The sequence below is a fragment of the Staurois parvus genome, unplaced genomic scaffold (assembly GCF_062004578.1).
Source record: "Staurois parvus isolate SC_StPar_1 unplaced genomic scaffold, SC_StPar_1.0 ptg001302l, whole genome shotgun sequence".
NCBI classification, from domain to species: Eukaryota; Metazoa; Chordata; class Amphibia; order Anura; family Ranidae; genus Staurois; species Staurois parvus.
This window is the reverse complement of record NW_028319098.1, coordinates 3,524,841-3,546,837: the sequence shown is the minus strand read 5'-3', so window position 1 is coordinate 3,546,837 and position 21,997 is coordinate 3,524,841. Positions and strand designations below refer to the sequence as shown.

The window sequence follows — 21,997 nt, the reverse complement described above, 5'->3', positions numbered from 1 at the left end:
GCTGGCACCTGATTTGCTTTCAGCTTGTTATGTAAATGATTAACAGTTAGGATAGGAAATGAAAGCTGCATGCCGCAACAGGTTTGAGTTTCAGTAAGTAAGAGTTTCTCTGATTTTCCAAAATAAGCCTTTTTTTTTTATAACATCTGTTTATAAAGCCAAATAAAGCATGTATATCATATAGTTCAGATAAATCTTCCACTGCTGTATAATTCTGACTATCCTAGATTCTGGGTTCTGAAAGGGGAGGAATGGTTCCAAACTCAGTCTAACCCAAATATGGTCCTAATGACGGTAGAATTTAAAGTGGGACTTCGGAGTTTAATTCCTATTTTCCAAATGCTAGAGAAATATTAATTAAAAATAAATAAATAATAATACATTTTTATATCTGCTTTTAAATTGTATGTAAACCCAATCACTAAAATAGTGCCTAATATTTAATATAAATGCAGATATATGGCGAGCGCTGATATATAAAAGCCACTAGCACAAATGATAATGGCGACAAATACCACAGAACATGTATAATAAAGTGCAGAGCTAAACATTAAATGTCATCATTAAGTGCAAAGTTAGCAATAAAGTGCATAAACAATAACACTGAAGTGATTAAGTGGTATGATACATATATGTCCAGGGACGGACTGACCATTTGGAAACTTGGGCACTGCCCAAGGGCCCAGAGTCAGTAGGGGGCCCCATGAGATGCCCCTGGTACCTTTTTCATAGGCTTTTTTGAGTTTGGGCAAGGACACAGGGGCCCCATGATCCCCTATTGCCCGGGGGCCCCATGAGTTGTCAGTCCGCCCCTGTATATGTCCATCCAATAATAAAGCAAAGTGATGAAACACTGATGAAAAAGGTGCTGGTGGTACTACAAGGCACAGCAATACCAATGCTGACTATCCAAAGAAGTGCTCTTAATCCAGTGGGAAAATCCACCACTGCTAATGGCTATGCATTCATCAGAACGCTACTGGTAAAGTAGCATTAATGCTGATCTCATAAGTGAACACTATCCATATGTACAGAACGGACTTTTCCAATAAGTACTGGTAAGCTCAGATCAGAAAGGGGAACTCTCCTAAAGAAAAAAGCTCACCACAGGAGCCCAGGATTCGATATATAGTGTAGCATTTATTTAAAAGAAGTATAAAACAATCCACATGGAAAGAAACATAAACTTGTTAAAAACACATACCAAAATGGCCGCCGATCCAAGTCGCTGCGGAGTGACATCAGCACATAAGGCTCCATCCAACGCATTTTGTGCTCATGTACTTCCTCAGGGGTACGCCCATTGCTGACATCATGGACAGACTCCATTTAAATAGCCTGCAGGGCGTGCAACCAATTAACAAGCTCCATCTTCTTGAAGCTCACAGACAATATTTCAAATTTTAACATGATTTCTAAAGTAATTTTCAGTATTCTTTTTTGTTTACAAACGATTTATTTTTCAAGAAATAGACTGTAAAGTAGCATTACAGCTTCAAACCATATATAAAAACAGAAACAAGGCACAACTGAAATGTGCATGTCAGAAATTTTCAGTATTCTTAAAGCGACACTAAACTGGTTTAAAAAACAAAATCTATTCATGTATAAAAAAAAAGTCCGTTTTATTGCTCTTAGCTTCCTCCAAATGCAAAAATTCTTCTTTCTTGCTGCTGTGATTTGTCTTCCTCTTAGAGGGTGACTACGCTCATTCCCATAGTCTCACTGCATGTACCAACATAGCCACCCTCTCTTTCTCACTCCAGGGATGGACTATGGAATGTATAGTATGCATAAAGCAGTGTACATGACCACAACTAACATGAACTGCTCATTCCAAACAAACAGAAATGAGGGGCAAAAGGACAGGTTTTGAAGTTCAAGGAGCATGTTACAAAACGGAAGAAAACACAGTAAGAAAATAATTACAGGGAAATTAAAGCTGAACATCACCTAAAAAAGGGAAGTTCTGCTTTTCCTCCCCCCCCCCCCACTACAATCTGAGTTTAAGCTTGGTCCTCCTCTCCCTGCCTGCAACCTACTGGGACATGTCACAAGTTCTAGAAGGTTGCAGGTTCAATGAGAAAGAGCATCAGGCTGTGAAGCACTAGAAAGTGGCTGCCGACTTCCCACATACAAAATGGCGGTGCCAGGAATCCAAAGACTGGTGAAGAACCGGTCCGGGTGAGGACAGCACTGCATTCCTACACTGGTAACTGCATGTTTATTAAAAGTAACTGCTGACCTTTATTTTATTTTTTGCAGGGCGAAGTTCCTCTTTATGCCCTGGTTCACACTGAATGCAACTTTGATATCGCGCCACTTCACTTGAAGTAGCGCAATTTCAAAGCCACAGACCAGTGCATGTTGTACCTCCGATTTCACTGCGGCTTGTGACTTCATTTAACAGAAGTCAATACAAGTCGAAATGAAATTGGAAAAAAGTAGTGCTATGAACTATTTTTTAAAGCATGCTACTTCAAATCGCACTGATTAAGACACCATAGAAATACATTAGATGCAACTTTAGGTGCGATTTGTAAACCACACGTTGCACCTGAAGTCGCACCAGTGTGCGACGAATGCGATTTCTGATGTGACTTGAGTGGCACAGAATCACATGACAATAAAAATGCAACATAACTGCGATGCGAGTTTTGGGAAGGGTCCTGTGCTACTTTGGTGTGATACAGTGATTTTGTGGCTCACAGACTTCAAAGGAAATGTATCAAAAATACATTTATATGTTTTGCTGTGTTTTTTCTCCAATTACTGTAGTCTCTTTTTCAGGATGCAGTAGTGGTAGTAGTAGTAGTAGTAGTAGTAGTAGTAGCACCCATAAAATTGGATCCAAAAACAGATGGCAGTAAAATTGCATTCAAAACTCATTGCAGTAATGTGGACCAGGCCTTAGTAGTGGATGTATGTGGACTATATCTGGAGAATAAGGACATTGTTTAGTGTCACTTAATACTGCATTTTGTGTAAAACTGATACACCCTTTCTTGATGTAGATTCTATTTATGTTATTTTACTAATCGTATAAGCTTGAACAAAGAAAAATTATTTTTAGGGTAATGTACACGGGGCGTTTGGAAAACTCTTCTGAATGATAGAAACTGACTGCTGGAAAACGTAGCTTAAAAAATGTCAGTTTAGCCACGTTTGCATACCACGTTTATGCGTTTGCATTTACAAGCCTTTTTAAAAGATAACCTCAGGAGACCTTCCCAAATGCCCAGAATGCATTGAAAAGTAGTAAACAATTAACTATTTCAGACATTTTGAGAGGAATAGAGCGAGCAGAAGCAGAGAGAGCAGTATGTGTTGAGATGACCTGTCTTTTCTGGTTGTATTCACTATGGATCCCATCATCAGCATAATGCAGAACGTTCTACCATTTTTTCCTTCATGCGAAACCTGAAACTGACTGTGCTGGTGTACTTTTGAATACATGGAAAACATTTTGCATGCATTTCTGATAATGAAAAAAGGCTCTGGACAGCATCTGGACATGGACCGGTTAAAAAACGCTTATAAATGTGGTAAACCACGTTTACACTTTTAAAAGCGTAAACGTCAGTAAAATCTACTCCTGAATGCAAGTTCGGTGCGTTAAAAAAAAAAACGACTGTAAACTCAACTGCCTGTAAACGACATAGTGTACATGGACACATAGGAAAACATTAGGGAGAGTTCAGCGGCTGCTGAAATAAATGCTGAACAGCTTCTGAACATCAGTTTAGGAGCTGCAGTGTACATGAGCCCTTACACGCCTCCTAGTTGTTATCTTGGGCTACAGAAGTATCAGCCTTTATGTTATGGAGATGTGAAAGTGGGAGTGGTTGAGTACTTTAGCAAAAAGGTATTAAGCAGGGCTGACACCATTTGTTCCACAAACATCCTGTGTGTAGTCAGCCCACAACAGGAAAATGTGCATGTACTGCAGACATGTACTAGGTTTTTAATTTGTTACCACTGCATATTCTTTAAGTGAACCCTGACATGTGACAGAACATCCAGGATAATTAGCCTTATAATGCTTTTAAAAATCAATATGCCTGTGAAACATTATTACATTTCCAGACTGAGAACAAGTGTGTGTAAAATAAGTTAGAGGGTTATTAAATTAATCTGGTCACTGTAAGCTGTGTGTTCAAACCGAGAAATGCTACCAATTCAATTAGCAGTCATTAGGATGACAAGACTCACATTAATTCACATCACGTAGACTCACTAAACAAGAGAATAACACACTGACCCTACTGTCATCAGACTACAAAAGTAAAAATGATACTAAAAAAAAAAAAAAAAAAAAAAAAAAAAAAAGTAAAATTAGATTATAAAGACTAAAAAAAGACATATGGGCTAAATAAAAACAACACTCTCAATGCAACAGGAAAGGAATAAAGAAAGAAGAGTATATTTATAGCACATATGCAATTACTCTCTCTTAAATACCAGTTTAAGTCTTATGTTAGATAATAAGCAGGTACAGGAAAATAAACATTGTTAAATGTCTCTGGGGTGTGTTTATACAAATTCAGAGCTACTCATCCTGGGAAACTGCATGTATAATATGTGCTGTGCAGATAGGAGTGAAAGCAATTATTATTAGGCTATTTTCTCTTTAGTTTGAATGTTATCCTTCACACAGAAAAGGGTAAATCCTGCACTATGGCCACTAGACGGAGCTGATGATCATAGCAAATAAATATTTCTTATGATTATCAGCTCCCTCTAATGGTTATAATGAGGTATTTTCCAGATTCATCCTATTGTGTGAAGAATAACATTTGACCTTTATAGAACACATCCCTTAGGACCCTTTGGTGATGTTTTTCTTTCCACTGCAACAGAAAAGATTCGGACCCCAACAGCAAAGCTCACACTCCCTGCTGATTGAAAAGCTCTAGCTGTGATTCAGCAGGGGGCATGTTGGACCTCTGCAGAGACACTGCTGCTTTCATGCAGGCAACAGCAGTTCTCTTTGCAGCCTGCCACCACCGTCTGACTTTTCTATGCTGCCATTGGGAGTGGCAACATTATTCAGTGTACTGTATGTCAGGGCCAGATCTAGCCTAGCTGATCTAGGGGTGCAGTAAAGAAAGGTCAGGGGGCACAATGTCAATACTGTGCGTGAGTCGCCGACAGCCTGTCACACAGGGTCTTGACCTGGGATACATTTGTCTGTCATTAGATTAGAGTGATTAAACAGACCATGTGCCTCATTATATTAGATGTCATTATCAGAGTCCCATCCTAAATTAGGGTTTCCATCCATCCCCCATTGCATCAAGGTCTCCATCAGAATTCCCCCTTTACACCAGGATCCTCATTACAGTGCCCCCTTACATCAGGATATTCATCAAAGTGCCCCCTTACATTAGGGTCCACACTACAGTCTCCCCTGACATCAGGGTCCCTGACAGAGAGCTTCCTTACATCAACTGTTCCCATCAGCGTGTCCCCTTACATCATCTGTTCCCATCAGAATGCCCCCTAACATATGACCAATTACGCCATCAGAGTGCCTCTTTACATCAGGTATCTAAACCAGAGTGCCCCTTCAAATCAGGTATCTGAATCAGAGTGTCCCCTAACATCAGGTATCCTAATCACACTGCTATTACATTAATTGCCCCACTTATATCAGGTGTCACCGTCAGAGTCCCCTCCGTCGCTCTTTTGATCTAAAGGGGCACTCTGATGGGGTAACTGATCATATGTTAGGGGACACTCTCATGGGAACTCTGATAGGGACACTGATGTAAGTGGGATTCTGGTGGGGACCCTGATGTAAGGGGACATTCAGATGAGTATCCTAATGTAAGGGGGCACTCTGATGAGGACTCTGATGTAAAAAAGGACTCTGATGGGGACCTTAATGCAGAGTCCTCATCAGAGTGCCCCCTTACATCAGGATATTCATCTAAATGTCCCCTAACATCAGGGTCCCCACCAGAGTCCCACTTACATCAGTGTCCCTGTCAGAGTGCTTCCTTACATCAACTGTCCCCATCAGAGTTCCCCCTTATATCAACTGTTCCCATCAGAGTGCCCCCTAACATATGATCAGTTACCCCATCAGACTGCCCCTTTACATCAGGCATCCCCATCACAGTGGATGCAGTCTCAGAGACCTAGGGGGCTCAACTAAAATCTGGTGGGGCACAGCCCACCCCAGCACCCCCCCCCCCCTCCTAGATCCGGCCCTGCTGTTTGTACATGATCAATCTGAATTTGCCTACACCCTGTGTTTATCTATGTAGTTTAATATTACACTTCAATTGGGCTTTAACTACTATTAGCTACTAGCCACATGCTGAGAGCATTGTTTTCAAAGAGTTGGCTAATTCTGTCTTGAATTGTGAGTATATCATAAACATTAAGGGAATAAAGTGAAAAAAGAAATTGACCCAAAACCCATATAACTATTTTTAAATTGGCAGCCAGGACATTCTTTGTTTAATTACACTTATTCATGTAGGAAATGTAAGATAATCCTGTTAGGTAAACAAGAGAGAAATCCTATTCTGCAGCTGGCCATAGGTTTGAGATGTCAGTGCACCATCTGGCCAGTTTTGGCAGAATCAGAGGATAAATCATGAATATCACGCAGTATTGATAAATCTTTCATTGCATTTCTGGGTCCTGAAAGGACTTTGTGCTTAAAGTGGAACTCTCCAAGGTCTGCAACATCTGCCCCTTCCGTCCTCCTCTCTTTGACAGGAAGACAAGCTGGATGTTGGAGTACACTGAAATAGAAAGGTGCTACTGATCACCTCCAGCTGAAAATGCTAATTGCCTGGCTGTGTTCTATTTCAATACTTCTAAGTCACAGCTGGAACAAGCATACAACAAATGACTCAGAACAAACTGTCAAGGCAGCAGCATGAAATTCCAGCATATGCAGGAGAGATCAGCAAAGGCACCCTCCATATTTCTCTCATGACAGGTGTCCTTTAAAGTTGCACTGCAGGCACAAAAACTTTCAAATATACATATTCCTCAGTAGTCACCTTGTAAAGTAGCAGTGATGTCATCACGGTGTTGTACACAGCCTGTGCGGAGAGCAGAGCTGAAGGAAACCAGCAAACTCCACCCACTACAGACTGCCTGTAGAAAACTACAGGAGGGGGCGGAGACAAGACCAGTCACCCTACACAAGGAGAGAGAGCAGCAGTGACTGGTCTTTGATACAGGAAGCTTCTGCACAGAGGCAACGTTTCACATTGGATTACTGCACAGACCAGAAAATACTTGAATTAGGGCTCATGTACACGGGCCGTTTGGAAAACTCTTCTGAACGATGGAAACTGACTGCTGGAAACCGTAGGTTAAAAAACATCAGTTTAACCACTTTTATGCTTTTATGTTTAGAAGCGTTTTAAAAAGATAACCTCAGGAGACCTTCCCAAATGCTCAGAATGCACTGAAAAATAGCAAATAATCAACTATTTCAAACATTTTGAGAGGAATAGAGAGAGCAGAAGCTGAGAGAGCAGTATGTGTTGCGATTACCCATCTGCTCTGGTTGTATTCACTATGGATCCCATCATGAGCATAATGCATTTTTTCCTTCAAGCAAAATCTGGAATTGACTGCGCTGGTGTACTGGGTCCATTTGAATACATGGAATACGCTTTGCATGCATTTATGATGATGAAAAAAGGCTCTGGACAGCATCTGGATATGGAACAGTTTAAAAATGCTTCTAAACGCAAATGCTTATAAAACACAGTTAACCGCGTTTACAAGCATTTGTTGTTTGAAACGCCGGTAAAATCTACTCCTGAACGCAAGTTTGGTGTGTTCAAAAAAACGACTGTAAACTCAACTGCCTGTAAACGACTGTAGATGACTATGTGTACATGGACACATAGGAAAACATTAGGGAGAGTTCAGGGGCTGCTGAAAAAAACGCTTAACAGCTCCTGAACGTCAGTTTAGCAGCTGCAGTATACATAAGCCTGCGGAATTCTCACCGGTTTCTGTGTGATTGTCGCACTGCATCATAGTAGCACCCCATTCATATGGACCACTGCGGGTGTTTATTTTAAGTTAAAGACACCCCAAAATCAGTTTGAAAAAGGCAGTGTGATGTGCAGAATCGGATCGCATGGGTGTGAATACCCATGCGATTCCAATTCTAGTGCCGATTCTTTTTTGTTGCCGATGCAGTGCGATTTGAGCCATACAAAATGTATGGCTCAAATTGCACCACAAAGAAATCGCATGTAATTTGTGCAGGAATGTGGTGCGGTTCCTGTGGGAATCACATGTGATGTGCTGCACCGCATCAGTGTGAACCCAGGAGTAATGTATTTAACTATAACTCAGTATTTTGCTGGCTCAAAGGTCAGTCATATTGAGCCTGTACGTCCCACCACACCCATTAATCCTTTATTACCTTCAGACTGGCAATATGGCAACTCTGGCATTTGCCAATTATTCCTCAAGTATTGTTTTAATTGAAATAGACGTGTCGACATGCGACTTTTAATATGTGAATATAATTATATATTTTTCCAACAAGGATAACAGGGTGAAGGAAGGTCCATCTGTTCTAACAAAGAAATTGTGTAGCAAGCCAGCTTTAGGAGTAGAAATAACAAGTCAGGTTCACATTCCAGTAGTACTGCCAACATGCTCACCGGGAAAAGCTAAACTGCTCACAAAAATCTCGGCCCTGCAAGGCATCTGTTTTGTAGACCTCTTGGAGTCTGTCTGTAATGCTCACAAATATTTTAGATATACACATCTCCAAAGTAGAAAAAACTATTGTATGGCATGTCTGAGATATAATGGGCTTTAGCTACAGATTTCTTCATTTCTTTGGCCCCATAATGTACTATTGGTAGCCGACAAGGAGCTACACACAGCAGCAACATTGATCCCTTCGTGATGTTAATATTACATTGTACCTGTGTGTGGAATCCATAAACATGCACAATATTGGTCCGGTATAATGAAAAAAAGGATGTCAATTGGTTTTCCAAACAATTTGCAGATCAAACATGCATTTTCTTCTTTCCAACCAAATTGTCCAGTTTTCACATGACTATCCAAACACATTTAACTGGCTGATCAGTTCATGCAATCAACTGGATGGCAAATCTAACCAGTGCTACTGAGAACTTTACAAACTTTTAGGATCCCCTTTGAAGTGCTAACAAGTTTCTGTGAATGGGGTGGGGGAGGGAATAAAAATGGCTGGATCAGTGACAGTTAGTCTTCTGTCTATGGATAGCTTGAAGGACAGCTCTACCTTCAAACCTGAACACCAATCAGCAGTAAAATATTTTAATGCACCATCTTCCTAGAAAGTAAAGTTGAATAGCTGGTTTAGTCTAGGGGTGTTCTAGAGTAGATAATCACTTACTCAGGGGTGTCAAACTGGTGGCCCTCCAGATGTTGCGAAACTACAAGTCCCATCATGCCTCTGCCTTTCAGAGTCATGCTTATTATAACTGTCAATCTTGCAGTGCCTCATGGGACTTGTAGTTTGACACCCGCTTACATTATCTCTGACTCCTGCAGGCTTCTTCTCTACCCTATAACCAGTCCCATGAAGCCGCTCTTCTCCAATACTTGTCCAATCTTGGCCTATCTAACGGCATGATGTATAATAATGCAAGACAAACCGTTTACGCCCATACCTCCCTGTGAGAAGTTCTCCTTAAAGAGGAGCTCCAGTCTCCCCCCAAAAACTGAAACGTCAACAGCTTCAAATACTGTAGTTGCGGACTTTTAATATAAGCGACACTTACCTGTCCAGGGATCCAGTGATGTCCTCTCCCGAGCCGATTCTTCAATTGGCTTTGAGTGCAGGCACCGGCATCTTAGGTAAGGGAAACTGGCAGTGAAGCCATCTGCCTTTGTGAATGGTCCTGCGGTCTTCTGAAACTTGTGTCCTGTTCCAGAAGGAGGAGGGGGGAAGGAGGAGGGGCAAAACTTTCTCACAGATTGCCTTGGCAATCTGACCTAGAAGTGCGAGTGGGTACCTGTCAAAACTAGGTACCCGCTCCCCCCTTCCCCCCCAAAAAAGTGCCAAATGTGGCAGTGGGGGGGGGGGGGGGGGAGGATGCAAACAAGCAGAACATCCCCTTTTGAGTGAAGTTCCGCTTTAAAGATTCACCCTAATCATAAATATTACAACAAAGTAAAAAGTCACATCAAAAGTAAGGCCCTTTTACCACGGGCGGTCACATTTCAGCTTTTAGCTGCGGTTAGTGGAACTTATTTACCGCAGCTAAATGCAGACAATGCATCCTTATGGCTCCATTCACACACTGCGTTTAGCAACGTTTTCATAACGTTTTTATGTGTTTAGGAAAAACAGAGTTGACAGCGTCCAGGAGCAATGTACCGCAGTTATCTGTACATAAACGCAGTTAATCGCAGTACAAATAAAAAATAAGTAAACAGTTGCTATAGAAAGGGCAAGAATTCTCTGTTCCAGGAGTGTTGAGATTTCAAAATAAAAAAACATGCATTTACAAGCGGCAGAACAATCGCCCGTGTGAAAGAGGCCTAAAAGTAAACGAAAAAATTTTTTTTTTTTAAAAAAGTAGCCCTGCATACCCTATATTTTCTTTTTCTCCCCTTCTTCTCAGAGCAACCATTTTCACTAAGGGCAGATAAATCTATCTTTCCTTACATCCTGGAACATGTGACAGAAACTTCCTGGGATGCATTTGTGAGGCTATGGTTACATCACCAGTTCCTCGCTCAGCCAGGAAGTGGAAAAACTGTAATTGTAAGTAAAAGCAAAAATGTTTAACTAATGAATGTAAGATTATTTCATATCAAGCTGTATGCTGATGTGATTTTTAGTGAAAGGAAAGAAGGCCAAAGTGGCCTGTAGCAAAATTACCCGTTGCCTGTTCAGGAAGTACCAAAAACCAGTGTGCCAAAAGGCATCACTAACCTAGAGAAAACTATATCAAGCAAACATACTGTGTGATAGTCAATAACACGTTAGTAACCCTACAGCTCATAAATCATGTATGTCCCTATCAAAAGGAGGGGAGCTGTTACAGTTAGAAGTAGGTCTACCCTCATGAGGGCCATTGTGTTTCTAAGTACCCCTAAGCTCTGTACAGCCTTACAACACGCATTTTCCACACTTGCATCCACAGTCAGTGAACAGTCCCTGAGCTTGGTTTTTGTTATTTTATGAGGGGAAATAACTTGGATAGGTTAATAGGGATTATGGGATGCCCACTTTAACTGAATCAATGCACGGCTACAACTTCCTTCCCTTTTACAAAAACAGATCCTGGACTGTTATGTTCCTTGAAAGCAGCCAGTCACTGTGGATCAGTAGCAACAGCCTCTTACGGGCGAGGAACTCGCAGCCCCTCTGAAATCAACGTAGCTTCTTGTAAACTACATTCAGACGTATCTCCTCTCCACTATAGCACTGTTCCCAGCTCCACAGCCTGCAGACACTACCAGCCCTCCTGGCTGCTCTGAGGACCTCCCAGGACAAGGATAAAAGGATGAAGCACAATGCTGTCCTTTGAAAGCTTGCTACATGTGGCAGGCTCTCACCTTGTGAATCCCAGGGTGTGCTGATGTACTTACTGTGTCTTCCTTGCTCCCAGGCCTTGATCCTGTTCATGCCATACAGATGAATGGCTCCTCCTGAGCTAGCCCGAGCCAAGCCTTGAGGCCAGCCCCCAAGACCTAGGGGACCCCTCCCAGGCCACCCACACAGTCTTCTCAGCACTCCATCTTCCACGTGACTCTCTCAACTGTCCTGAATATCCCATATTTATGGGCTGGTCCACTATTCTATTAGGGCCTCCAAACCTGGGATTGGTTAGACTCCCATAAACATTGCAGATTACATCTCCACCCCTTCCGCCTACCGATTTCTTTAAGATTCTATGGTCCTCCAGAGCAGGGTGGAAGCAAAGGAATCCCAACCTGATAAGAAATTCAGCTTGACCTGCAGTAACCCGACCTCGATCACAGACTCACACAGTTACTAAGAGTCATGCACAATAAATTTACGTACAATACACTACACTAGTAGCACACTAGAGGGTGCTACATAGATAAAAAATTAAGATACCAAATAAATACTATAATACAAGAATAGATGAATCGATTAACATAAAAAAAAGGAATAACACAAGAATCCAGAGGTATAGCTGGATCTAGACAATTAAAAATTGATCTGTCTGAAGCTGGGCTGCCTCCTCTGTTCAGGCTGGGAACCCGGACACTGTAAGACAAGAGGGAGAGAGAGGGGCGCCAACCAGCTAAATAGTGTAGTAAGCTAGTGTACTGGAAAACTATAAAAACAAAAAGTAATGCACTCACAAATGCTCTAGAGACCCGGCCATCTCTCAGGGAAACTGGTTCCAAACCTGGGATGGATAGAGACTCGATAATGCAAGCAGGGATGGTGGCCTCAGAGAGGGGAACCACCACTGTAAGGACCACTGAAGCATCTGGGGGCATCTTACTGGAGCCAAAAGAAGAGCTGCTTCAACCGCCCCTGTAATGGCACCTGGACACTGCCATTGGATCTGTCAAAGGCGCAAGGGCTTCTGGGAAACTAGATAACATGCCACCTTCCTCAGTCTACCTGACAGCTAGTAGTAGGGCCTGCTTTAGGGTCAATTTGGTGGGAAAGGAAAGGAAAAAAAAGGCAGACACTGTTCATCTCAGGTTTTCTAATCTTATTACTCAATGTACCCCCTATTCCTAAGAAATGTCAACCTGAGAAATTCTGCCTGCCTACATGTGCCAACTGTGATCTTATGTCTAAGGAAGGTCTGCATTAGAAAAACTAAACTCAATAACAAAAATGTATTATGTTGCAGCTTACCCATCTTTAGATGCGATTGCTGCATTAGTTTCCATTTTCATGCCAAACACATTGTTTGCAAGTACAGAAAATACCGGTTAATCTTGCCAGAAATGCTGTGTAGAAAAAACAAATCTTATCTTTCTTGTTTAAAAGGGGTTGTAAACCTGACATGAAATATACACAAAGAATTTTGCTCTATATTGTGTACTTATCTCAATCTAGAAGTGTAGTTTCACTCTGCTGCCTTGTTCCTCTGATATCTGCATGAGTCACTTCTGACAAGATTTCCTGACACCAAGAGAAAAAAGGTGACAGGGGAGAGACCTCCAGCACACAGTCTGCAAATGACAGCCTCAGCTCTGTTCCTGTGTGCAAGGGGGAGTGTCTCTTCTCTCCAATCAGGACTCAGAGCTCTCTTCACCGAGTTCTGCAGAATGTAACTTCAGCTCCCCACCCCCTGCGTTTCAGAGCTGAGACATCCTGTGTAAATTCTGCACTTTTAATGGATGTAGAGAAGAGAGGGCTGCAGATACACCGGAAAAACTTATGTAGGAGGATTTGTTACATTTCTGTGTATCAACTGAGGCCAGTAACTTCACTGGATATTTGTGAGGGTTTACAACCACTTTAAGCTACTAATTCCATCAGTCCTAATGCAATACATATTAACAAAGACAGACATGGTTGAAGTCAGGTCTGGGTGGCAACCATTGCTCCCTCAATAGATACAGTGGAGGAAAGTTTACTCACACAAAAAGTGTGTTACTTGCAGGATCACCAGGCAAAGAAAAAGGAAAATCCTGCAAAAACGAATGCAAACACCTCACTTAAAAGGCTTGTAAACTACAATATAATACATTTTTAGGAGGGTTTAGATACATTTTATTCTGGCTACTGAAATCAAGAAGAAAAAAAAAGAAAAAAAAAAGCTTATGCCAGAATTGGGAATTCTCGTTGCCTTTAAAACATTTTCTAATATCTATAATGGTACCTAGAGTTAGGGAGAGAAGTTATGGTGTAATTGTAGTTTGCCAATATGAGCAAGAGGGTAGGCAGAGTTTTTAATCCACTGTCATTTTCATATGTGGTTGGCTGTGTGGCCACCTTCACCATTAAAGCTGAACTCAGTCTGCCAAAGTATTTGTAAATCTATTCATCCACTTTTTGGATTCATGCACCTATAGCAGCCAGGAAAGTGACACCGCTTTCTCTGTTAGAATTAAGGAATACAGCGTTGTCACCTTTCCACCTGCATGAAGCCGATAGGACAATGACGGAGCAGTAACACACTGGTAAGTTGTCAGCTCTGTTTACTCTGCTCTCTCCTCCTATCTGCATGTTCCCCTATAACTTATGAGCATGCAGCAAAGCCTGGTTGCCTCCTAATGCTTCCCCTATCCCTCCCAAAGTGCTGCTGTACAGGGAATGACAGAGGCTGAAACCAAGATAGATTTAGGTACCTGTGCTAGTTGTAAAATGTATAATTAATACGCTACTGCATTAAATGGCATTTTATATCTGCCTACATTTCTGCTATAAGGAATAAAAATTTGGCACCTACTGACACGTCTGCCAGATGACAGTAATTCTTACTGTAATTAGCATTTACGTACAATGTTTCCTTTATCATAGTATACATAAAAGCCTATTGTTCATAATAAATTCTCTTATAAAAGGCACAGTAGCCAGCTGTTTAGTGCAGAGCTGTATAGTTATAACTTCCAAGCAAACCTATCAGCAAAAAATTCTATTTAAACACAATGATATGTTAAAACTGTTGGTTTTTACCATGCTCACGTGACCTGTGCTATGGCCATATAGGAAAATGGCATCATAAAAATTATTCTGGGAACCGGTACAAGGGTAAAAGACTCTTGTCAAGGATGTTATCTCTAGGTGTTCCGGGTCTTTTCCAGAGCCCCCAATGGTGTGGTTAAAAACTAAGCAGCAGACACCTCCACAGTATGAACCTAGCAAAGTCCTCGATGGAAGAAACAGGCAGATCAGATAAACCAAGGCTAGGTACAAAGCGGGACTGTGATTGAGCTCAGCCTAAAGTTCAGTTACCAGAATGTCAGACAACCAAAATGAGGCACCAGAACAGAGACAGAAATGAAGTCATGACCGTGGCAAAGATCATGACTGGTGTTGATCAGATGCAAAGCAAAGAAAGGCAGGAAAGTCCAGGTTGGCAGCACATATCAAAAAGATAATACCTGAACTGCCCTCAAAGAGCAGACATTCTCTATGACAGGCAGGACACCCAGGGAGTGAAAGTCCTACACTGTGTGCACAATTATTAGTCAAGGGAGTAATTTGACAAAATCATAATTTTTATGTATTTTGTTCAACTCCAAGCTGTATAAACTTGAATGCTTATGGGATGTAAGCATATCAGATGATGTGTAATTGTGTAATGAAGGAGGGTGTGGCCTAAGGAGATCAACACCTTATATCATGGTGTGCATAATTATTAGGCAGCTTCTTTTTCTGAGGCAAAATAGGCCAAAAAAGAATGGACTCTGAAAAGTCAAAAATTGTAAAAAGTCTTTCAGAGGGATGCAGCGCTTTTGAGATTGCTAAGATATTGGGACGTGATCACACAACCTTCAAACATTTTGTTGCAAAATTGTCAACAGAGTCGCAACAGAAAAAAAAAAAAAGATGCAAATTAACTTCCAAAGATTTGAGAAGAATCAAACGTTAAGCTACCAGGAATCCATTATCCTCCAGTGCTGTCATATTCCAGAACTGCGACCTACCTGGAGTGCGCAGAAGTACAAGGTGTTCAGTATTCTGAGACATGGCCAAGGTAAGGAAAGTTGAAACCTGACCACCACTAAACAAAACACATCAGTTGAAACATCAAGACTGGGTTAAGAAATATCTGAAAACAGATTTTTCAAAGGTTTTATGGACTGATGAGATGAGAGTGACTCTTGACGGACCAGATGGATGGGTCTGTGGCTGGACCAGTAACGGGCACAGAACTCCACTTCGACTCAGACACCAGCAATGTGGAGGTGGGGTACTGGTATGGGCTGGTATTATTAAAGATTAGTTAGTGCACACATAGATATTCTCCTAAGAAAGCCAAAACCTCACTTTTACTTTCTTAAATATTCAAGTTTGAGGTTTATTAACAATTGGATTGACCAAAAACACTGTAATTGTTCAATAATGAAATTAATGCTCAAAAATACAACTTGCCTAAAAATTGTGCACACAGTGTATTGAAGGCAAGACGGATGAGCAAGAGATTGTTTCCATATTATTGTGCCCACAATGGGACGTTGTAAAGATCCCACCAATCCATTCTGTGTACCAACCCTGGGAATTCTCCTTCCTCTGAGGCACAAGGCAAAGCAGAACCCACTTTGACTAAAGGTGCAATAAGGGGAATCAGGGGCATCCTTAGGGTTGGTGTCATCCGCTGCGATAACACTTGGTGACACCCCCTCCGATGATCCCCGCAGAATGGATTGGATCTGCAGATTGAGCATAATGGATCAGATTCTGATCTATTATGCTCCCCAATCCACAGATCCGATCCATCCTGCAGGGATCGTCGGCTTTCTTTACAACTTACCTTTTTGTGGAGCGGGTCCGGTGTCACCCCATATAGGTTGCATGCTGACGATCCCCACAGGATGGATCGGATCTGTGGATTAGGGAGCATAATGGATCGGACTCTGATCTATTATGCTCAATCTGCAGATTCAAACCATCATTCAGGGATCGTTGGCATGCAACCTATACAGGGTGACACCAGAACCGCTCCACGAAAAGGTAAGTTGTAAAGAAAGCTTACGATCCCCGCAGGATGGATCCGATCCATCCTGCGGGGATCGTCAGCTTTCTTTACTACTTACCTTTTCGTGGAGCGGGTCCGGTGTCACCCTGTGTGGTAGGTGTCACCCGGTGCGGCACCTGCCTCGGGTCGCCACTGAGGGGAATACATGGAGAGAAGAGAGCAGTGCATGGACCAACAAAGGACAGAGAGAGAAAGTACTGTAAAGAACATAAAGCGATTACAATGATAATTGATGTTATTGTGCTATTTAAAAAGCTTTAAACTGTAAAATCAAAATAAGCCTTCAAGAAATTCAGAGATGACCACTAGAAAATATACCTGTAATTAAGCATTTTACTTGAGGTTTATGTTGTGACACTTCCTATGGCCCAGGGCACTTTCTTCATAATCAGATTTCTCTATGTAAGTTCCCTTTCCTGTAAAATTTTGTGACATTTTACACTCTGACGGGGAGGCATGGGCTTCCTTCTGCATGCAAAAACATAAACCACACAATTACGGCTCTGAGTAATCAAGCGAATAAACTCCTTAACCGTCAGATTTTAAAATTATGATAAATTCTAGGTCAGGGCTGTCCAACTGACGTCCCACGAGCTGCAAGTGGCCTACGAGCAATAAATATCCCCATTCATTGGTGTCAGAGTGAGGTACAACAAACAAAAGAGTGTTTATTAACACTGACAGCAATGAATGGAGATATTAATTACTGAATGGGAATTTTTTTTATTACTACCACTGACACCAAACACTGAGGGTTATTATTGCTGACACCAAAGAAAGGGGTTTATTATTGCTGACACTGACACCAATTAAGAGGCAGTTAATATTACTGCCTCTCCTATGAGCTAAATACTATTTCCCAGAAACTCTTGCACGGCCGCGTCTGTGACAGCGTGTCACTTCTATGCAAACTGGTGTGAGAGACACAGCAAGAAAATATGGGGCCCCAGAGGATGGAAATTCCTGGAAGGGGATATCCCTTCTCTATGCATATCTTTTTCTGGTTTTACTATGATAATTATGGCCATTGTCTGATATTTTTAAGTTGTAAAAAAATGTGTCCCTTGGGCTCTTTTAAATTGCACACTACTATTGTAGGTGCTTGGCTTTGCATTGACATTAGAGCTTCTCTTACGTAGGACAGAAACAAGGGGACAACCCCAGATGATTGGCATTAGTCAAGGGACTTTCCCACAAGCTTCATAAAAGGGGAACACCTCTATGATAGCTACACACCAACCAAGGAAATTGAAACAATACGGTCTAATCAATGGAAAACCATTTTGAATTATTATATTCAAGTTTACATAAAAGTAATTTTTTATGTGATTTTCACTTTTATGGCCATAGATGTGCAGATGTGTCCCTAAGGAGGAAACAGCTGTCTTGCCAACTTATAGAAGTAATGTATGTAGTGTTAACATCATTGTCACCTTAACCCCTTCATGCCGGCGCCTCCCCTTTAAGGGGTTTCGGACGCCGGGAGGCAGGGCAGGGTTTAGGGTCATGTGACCACCATGATTGACTGTCACGGCAGTCACATGATCAGAAGGTCCCAATTGCAAGGAGAGATTGGGACTTTCCCACGGGACACCGACACGCGCTGAAAGAGCGCAGGGCGAGAGCTCTCAGCACGTTTGTTTACAATTGGTATGCAAATATGTGGCCGCTCAGCATCAAGGCCCAGCCACTGAGAGGCTGCATATTTGCGTACGGTCAGGTGAAGAGGTTAATTCAGCCCTGTCAGAGCTTTTCCAACAATCTTAAAAATGTGTGTAATGGCAAGTGCTTTGAACATTATTGCCTTCCAGGCAAGCCTTAAAGTGGTTGTAAAGTCTTAAGGTTTTTTAGCTTCTGCTCCCCCCACAGCCTCCTAATACTCACCTGAGCCCCCTTCTCGATCCAGCAATGTGCACAGGAGCCTCAGCTGCCTCGGGTCCTTCTCTCCTCCTTGGCTGTGATAGCAGCAGAAGCCATTGGCTCCCACTGTTGTCAATCATAGCCAGTGAGCCAATAAGGAGAGAGAGCGGGGGGGGGGCAGAGCTAAGCTGCAGCACTATGTATCTTATGAACACAGAGCAGGCCTCGGGAGTGAGCATGCACCAGTGCCCCCATAGCAGGCAACCTGCTATTGGGGGCACTGATGAAGGGGGAATAGGCAGGAGAGCTGGTGGGGGACCCAAGAAGAGGAGTATTGAGGCTGCTCTGTGCCAAACTATTGGTAAGTCTGACATGTTTGTTATTTAAAAAAATAACAACCTTTGATATCACTTTAAAATCATCTACTGCTGCCGTAACATTGGGCTAACAAATAGGGTTTGGTACCAGGCTGTTGACTGCCATTCTTACTTGCCTACTGCTCCATGATCGGATTGTACCAGGTCATATTTAAACTAAGGCTTGGTTCACACTAGTGTGACTTGTCATGTGACTTTGTACACATAAAGTTGCATGACAAGTTGAAGCTCATTTATTTCAATGGCACCCATTCCAATATAAGCAACTGAAGTCGCAGTAACTTTTTAAATAGTTCCTGCACTACTTCAATACAACTTTCTTGTGACTTAAGTGCCAAAAAGTGTAAAAGTCACATGAAAGTCGCACTGGAAATTGCTCAATTTTGGGCTTACAATAGTGTGAACCAAGCCTAATGGGATATACTGTAGCCTTCTTGCTCAGTGTACCTAATACTCATTCTAGTATTCATCTTTTGTACCAGGAAGCACCAAATAAATTCCATAGCATGAACGTGAACCAGGAGAAGAAGTAGGCCTGCTAAATTTCCTACTTCCAGCACCACCTTCTCCATCAGTGCCATGTAGTCTTGTCAACATATGCAGCACCATATACAGGGAGGTTGCACATCATGTGATCATTGGCTGCAGACTCTGCTTGGAAGCTAATTGAAATACCGGATTAATCTGGCCAATAATGGTAGATTATGAGGACCTTCTGATTTACCACAGTTGCAAAGTTTCCTGGACATCATTAGCAGCTTACTGACTGATGTTATGTATGGTTTCAATGTTGGCCAATCTCCTGTTCACCTTACACAGTGCAGTCACAGGAAAAGTTGGGACAGGGCTTATTTTTGTTTCATGGAAGGTGAAACTTGCCCAACAGGCCTGTACATACATAAAGTGAAAACAAAAAAAAATGAAAGACACACAAGTATTACAAGTAAAGAAAGTGTTTTTTGTAGTTTTATCTCGCTGCTGCCAGACTTCCTGTCTGCACAAAATTATAACATTATAAGAGTTGTACAGCAGGGCTAAGTAATGAAACCAATAGAGAGTTTAAACTGAAACTAAAAAGAAAAACAAAAAACTGTGTAGGTATACTAAATCTAGTTTATGAGGCATAAAACAGTTTGACTTTTGGGTCTATTTGCAGATCAAATATTTTGACAATTCTATGCTAAGGAGAGAACGGTTGTTATGGCCACTAACCCCTGAAAAAACATAACATATAAACAGCTCCCAGAGGCCTAATCTTCAAATCTATACTTTTCTCTCTCTTGAAAATACAGGCAAACCTGCTTTCTGTTGGCTATAGCAGAATGATCTTAACTGAATTTACACAGATACGCAATGGTCCAATGTATTTTTTCACACACATAAAACTTCAATCCCAACCTCACTCCATGAATCAGGCAAAAAACTCCTTGGTATTTTACCCTAATCAAACTCCACAAACTTTTCCCTTCATCCATGTTGGTACTGCTCCACATCCAAAGGAACGCTACTTCACCTTTTTTTCCTGTCCTAAACTACAACCATTCTGACAAGTAATCCTTCCAATTCAAACTATTGAACCCAATGACCAAAGATGACCCAGCTTTTTTCCATCTGCACATGAACAACATGGATCCCAGCAAGGCCATAAAAGTCTAGTAGTATACCAACAAAGACATGCTGGAATGTTAATTGGCTCCTGTCTAAATTGTCCCTAGTATGTGTATGTATGAATGTGAGTTAGGGACCTTAGATTGTACGCCCCTTGAGGGTTAGGGACTGATGTGAATGTACAATATATATGTAAAGCGCTGCGTAAATTGACAGCGCTATATAAGTACCTGAAATAAATAATAATTTACCTAAACAATGCTGGTAGAATGACTATCCCAAAATTTTGGGCACCTTACACCCCCCCCCCCCCATAGTCTATTGGTTATGCTTGCACTACTCTGAACAGTGCAAATAACTCATGAACACTACTTGACATACCCTCCATCTCACTGCACAATCCTATCAATAAATATATATATTTTTATATTACACACATATACATACACACTCTATGCCCCCCCCCCCCCATATTCCTTGGAGAAGTTGCCAAACATGGAGACTCTCCTCATTACCCCTCCTTCTCCGTTTTATTTTCATTTCTTTTCTCCTAGGTCTATTTTCCATGGCAATTCCTCACAGGTTTCCCCAGGAACTTGCATTACATAACCACATACCCCTCTACACCCACATCATGTTAGATGAATAGATCATAGACCCAATCTACAAGAGCTGTACCACCTAATTAACAATGCCTGTGGCCGAAAATGGTTCATGCCACTTGAAACACAACTCTGTGTTTGTATGTACAACCATGATACTCGGCACAAACGATATACAAAATATTGGTGTTTTTTTACAAACACACTAATAAAGCTAAATATTACAAGTGTATTTATCCTTAAAAAAAAAAAAAAAAGTATTGCTTCTTAAAAGTACCAATGCATATGCAGATTAATTGCAGAGGTTTTAAAACATATATGCCAGGAATCAACATGTGGATAGGTTGCCATCAGTTTTTCTAGGCAGTAGTTTATTCGGATACCATTTGGGTGGGACAAAATATGTAATCATTTAAAGAACCAAATGAAGCTTACTGCATATTCTCCCACTGCCCTCCACACTATATTGGTCATTGCCTATCTAACTGGGCTGCTACATACACATACATATTGCCAAAAGTATTGCCCCCCCCCCCCCCCTCCAAATCATTGGATTCAGGTGTTCCAATCACCTCCATGGCCACAGGTGTATAAAAGCAAGCACCTAGGCATGCAGATTGCTTCTACAAACATTTGTGAAAGAATGGGTCGCTCTCAGGAGCTCAGTGAATTCAACCGTGGTACCGTGATAGGTTGCCACCTTTGCAATAAGTCCATCCTGGAAATTTCCTTGTTACTAAATTTTCCACAATCAACTGTTAGTGGTATTATAACAAAGTGGAAGCAACTGGGAAAAACAGCAACTCAGTCATGAAGTAGTTGGCCACGTAAAATGACAGAGCGGGGTCAGAGCATGCTAAGTGCACAGTCCACAGAAGTCGCCAATTGTCTGCAGAGTCAAAAGTTA

General features: G+C 41.6%; 1 protein-coding gene across 2 annotated transcripts in view; it reads right to left on the bottom strand.

Annotated features, from left to right (window-relative positions):
• Positions 1 to 21,997, bottom strand: part of TPD52 (tumor protein D52) — a 129,075-nt gene that overhangs the window by 87,727 nt on the left and 19,351 nt on the right. Inside the window, exon 1 of one of the 2 annotated variants that reach the window (XM_089661005.1) lies at positions 12,848 to 12,887. The exons of the other annotated variant lie outside the window; for it this stretch is intronic. Within the exon in view, the coding sequence (XP_089517131.1) occupies positions 12,848 to 12,872 (25 nt within the window). The 5' untranslated portion in view covers positions 12,873 to 12,887. Of the gene's footprint in view, positions 1 to 12,847; positions 12,888 to 21,997 lie in introns of those variants that run through there. 2 annotated transcript variants of the gene reach the window in all.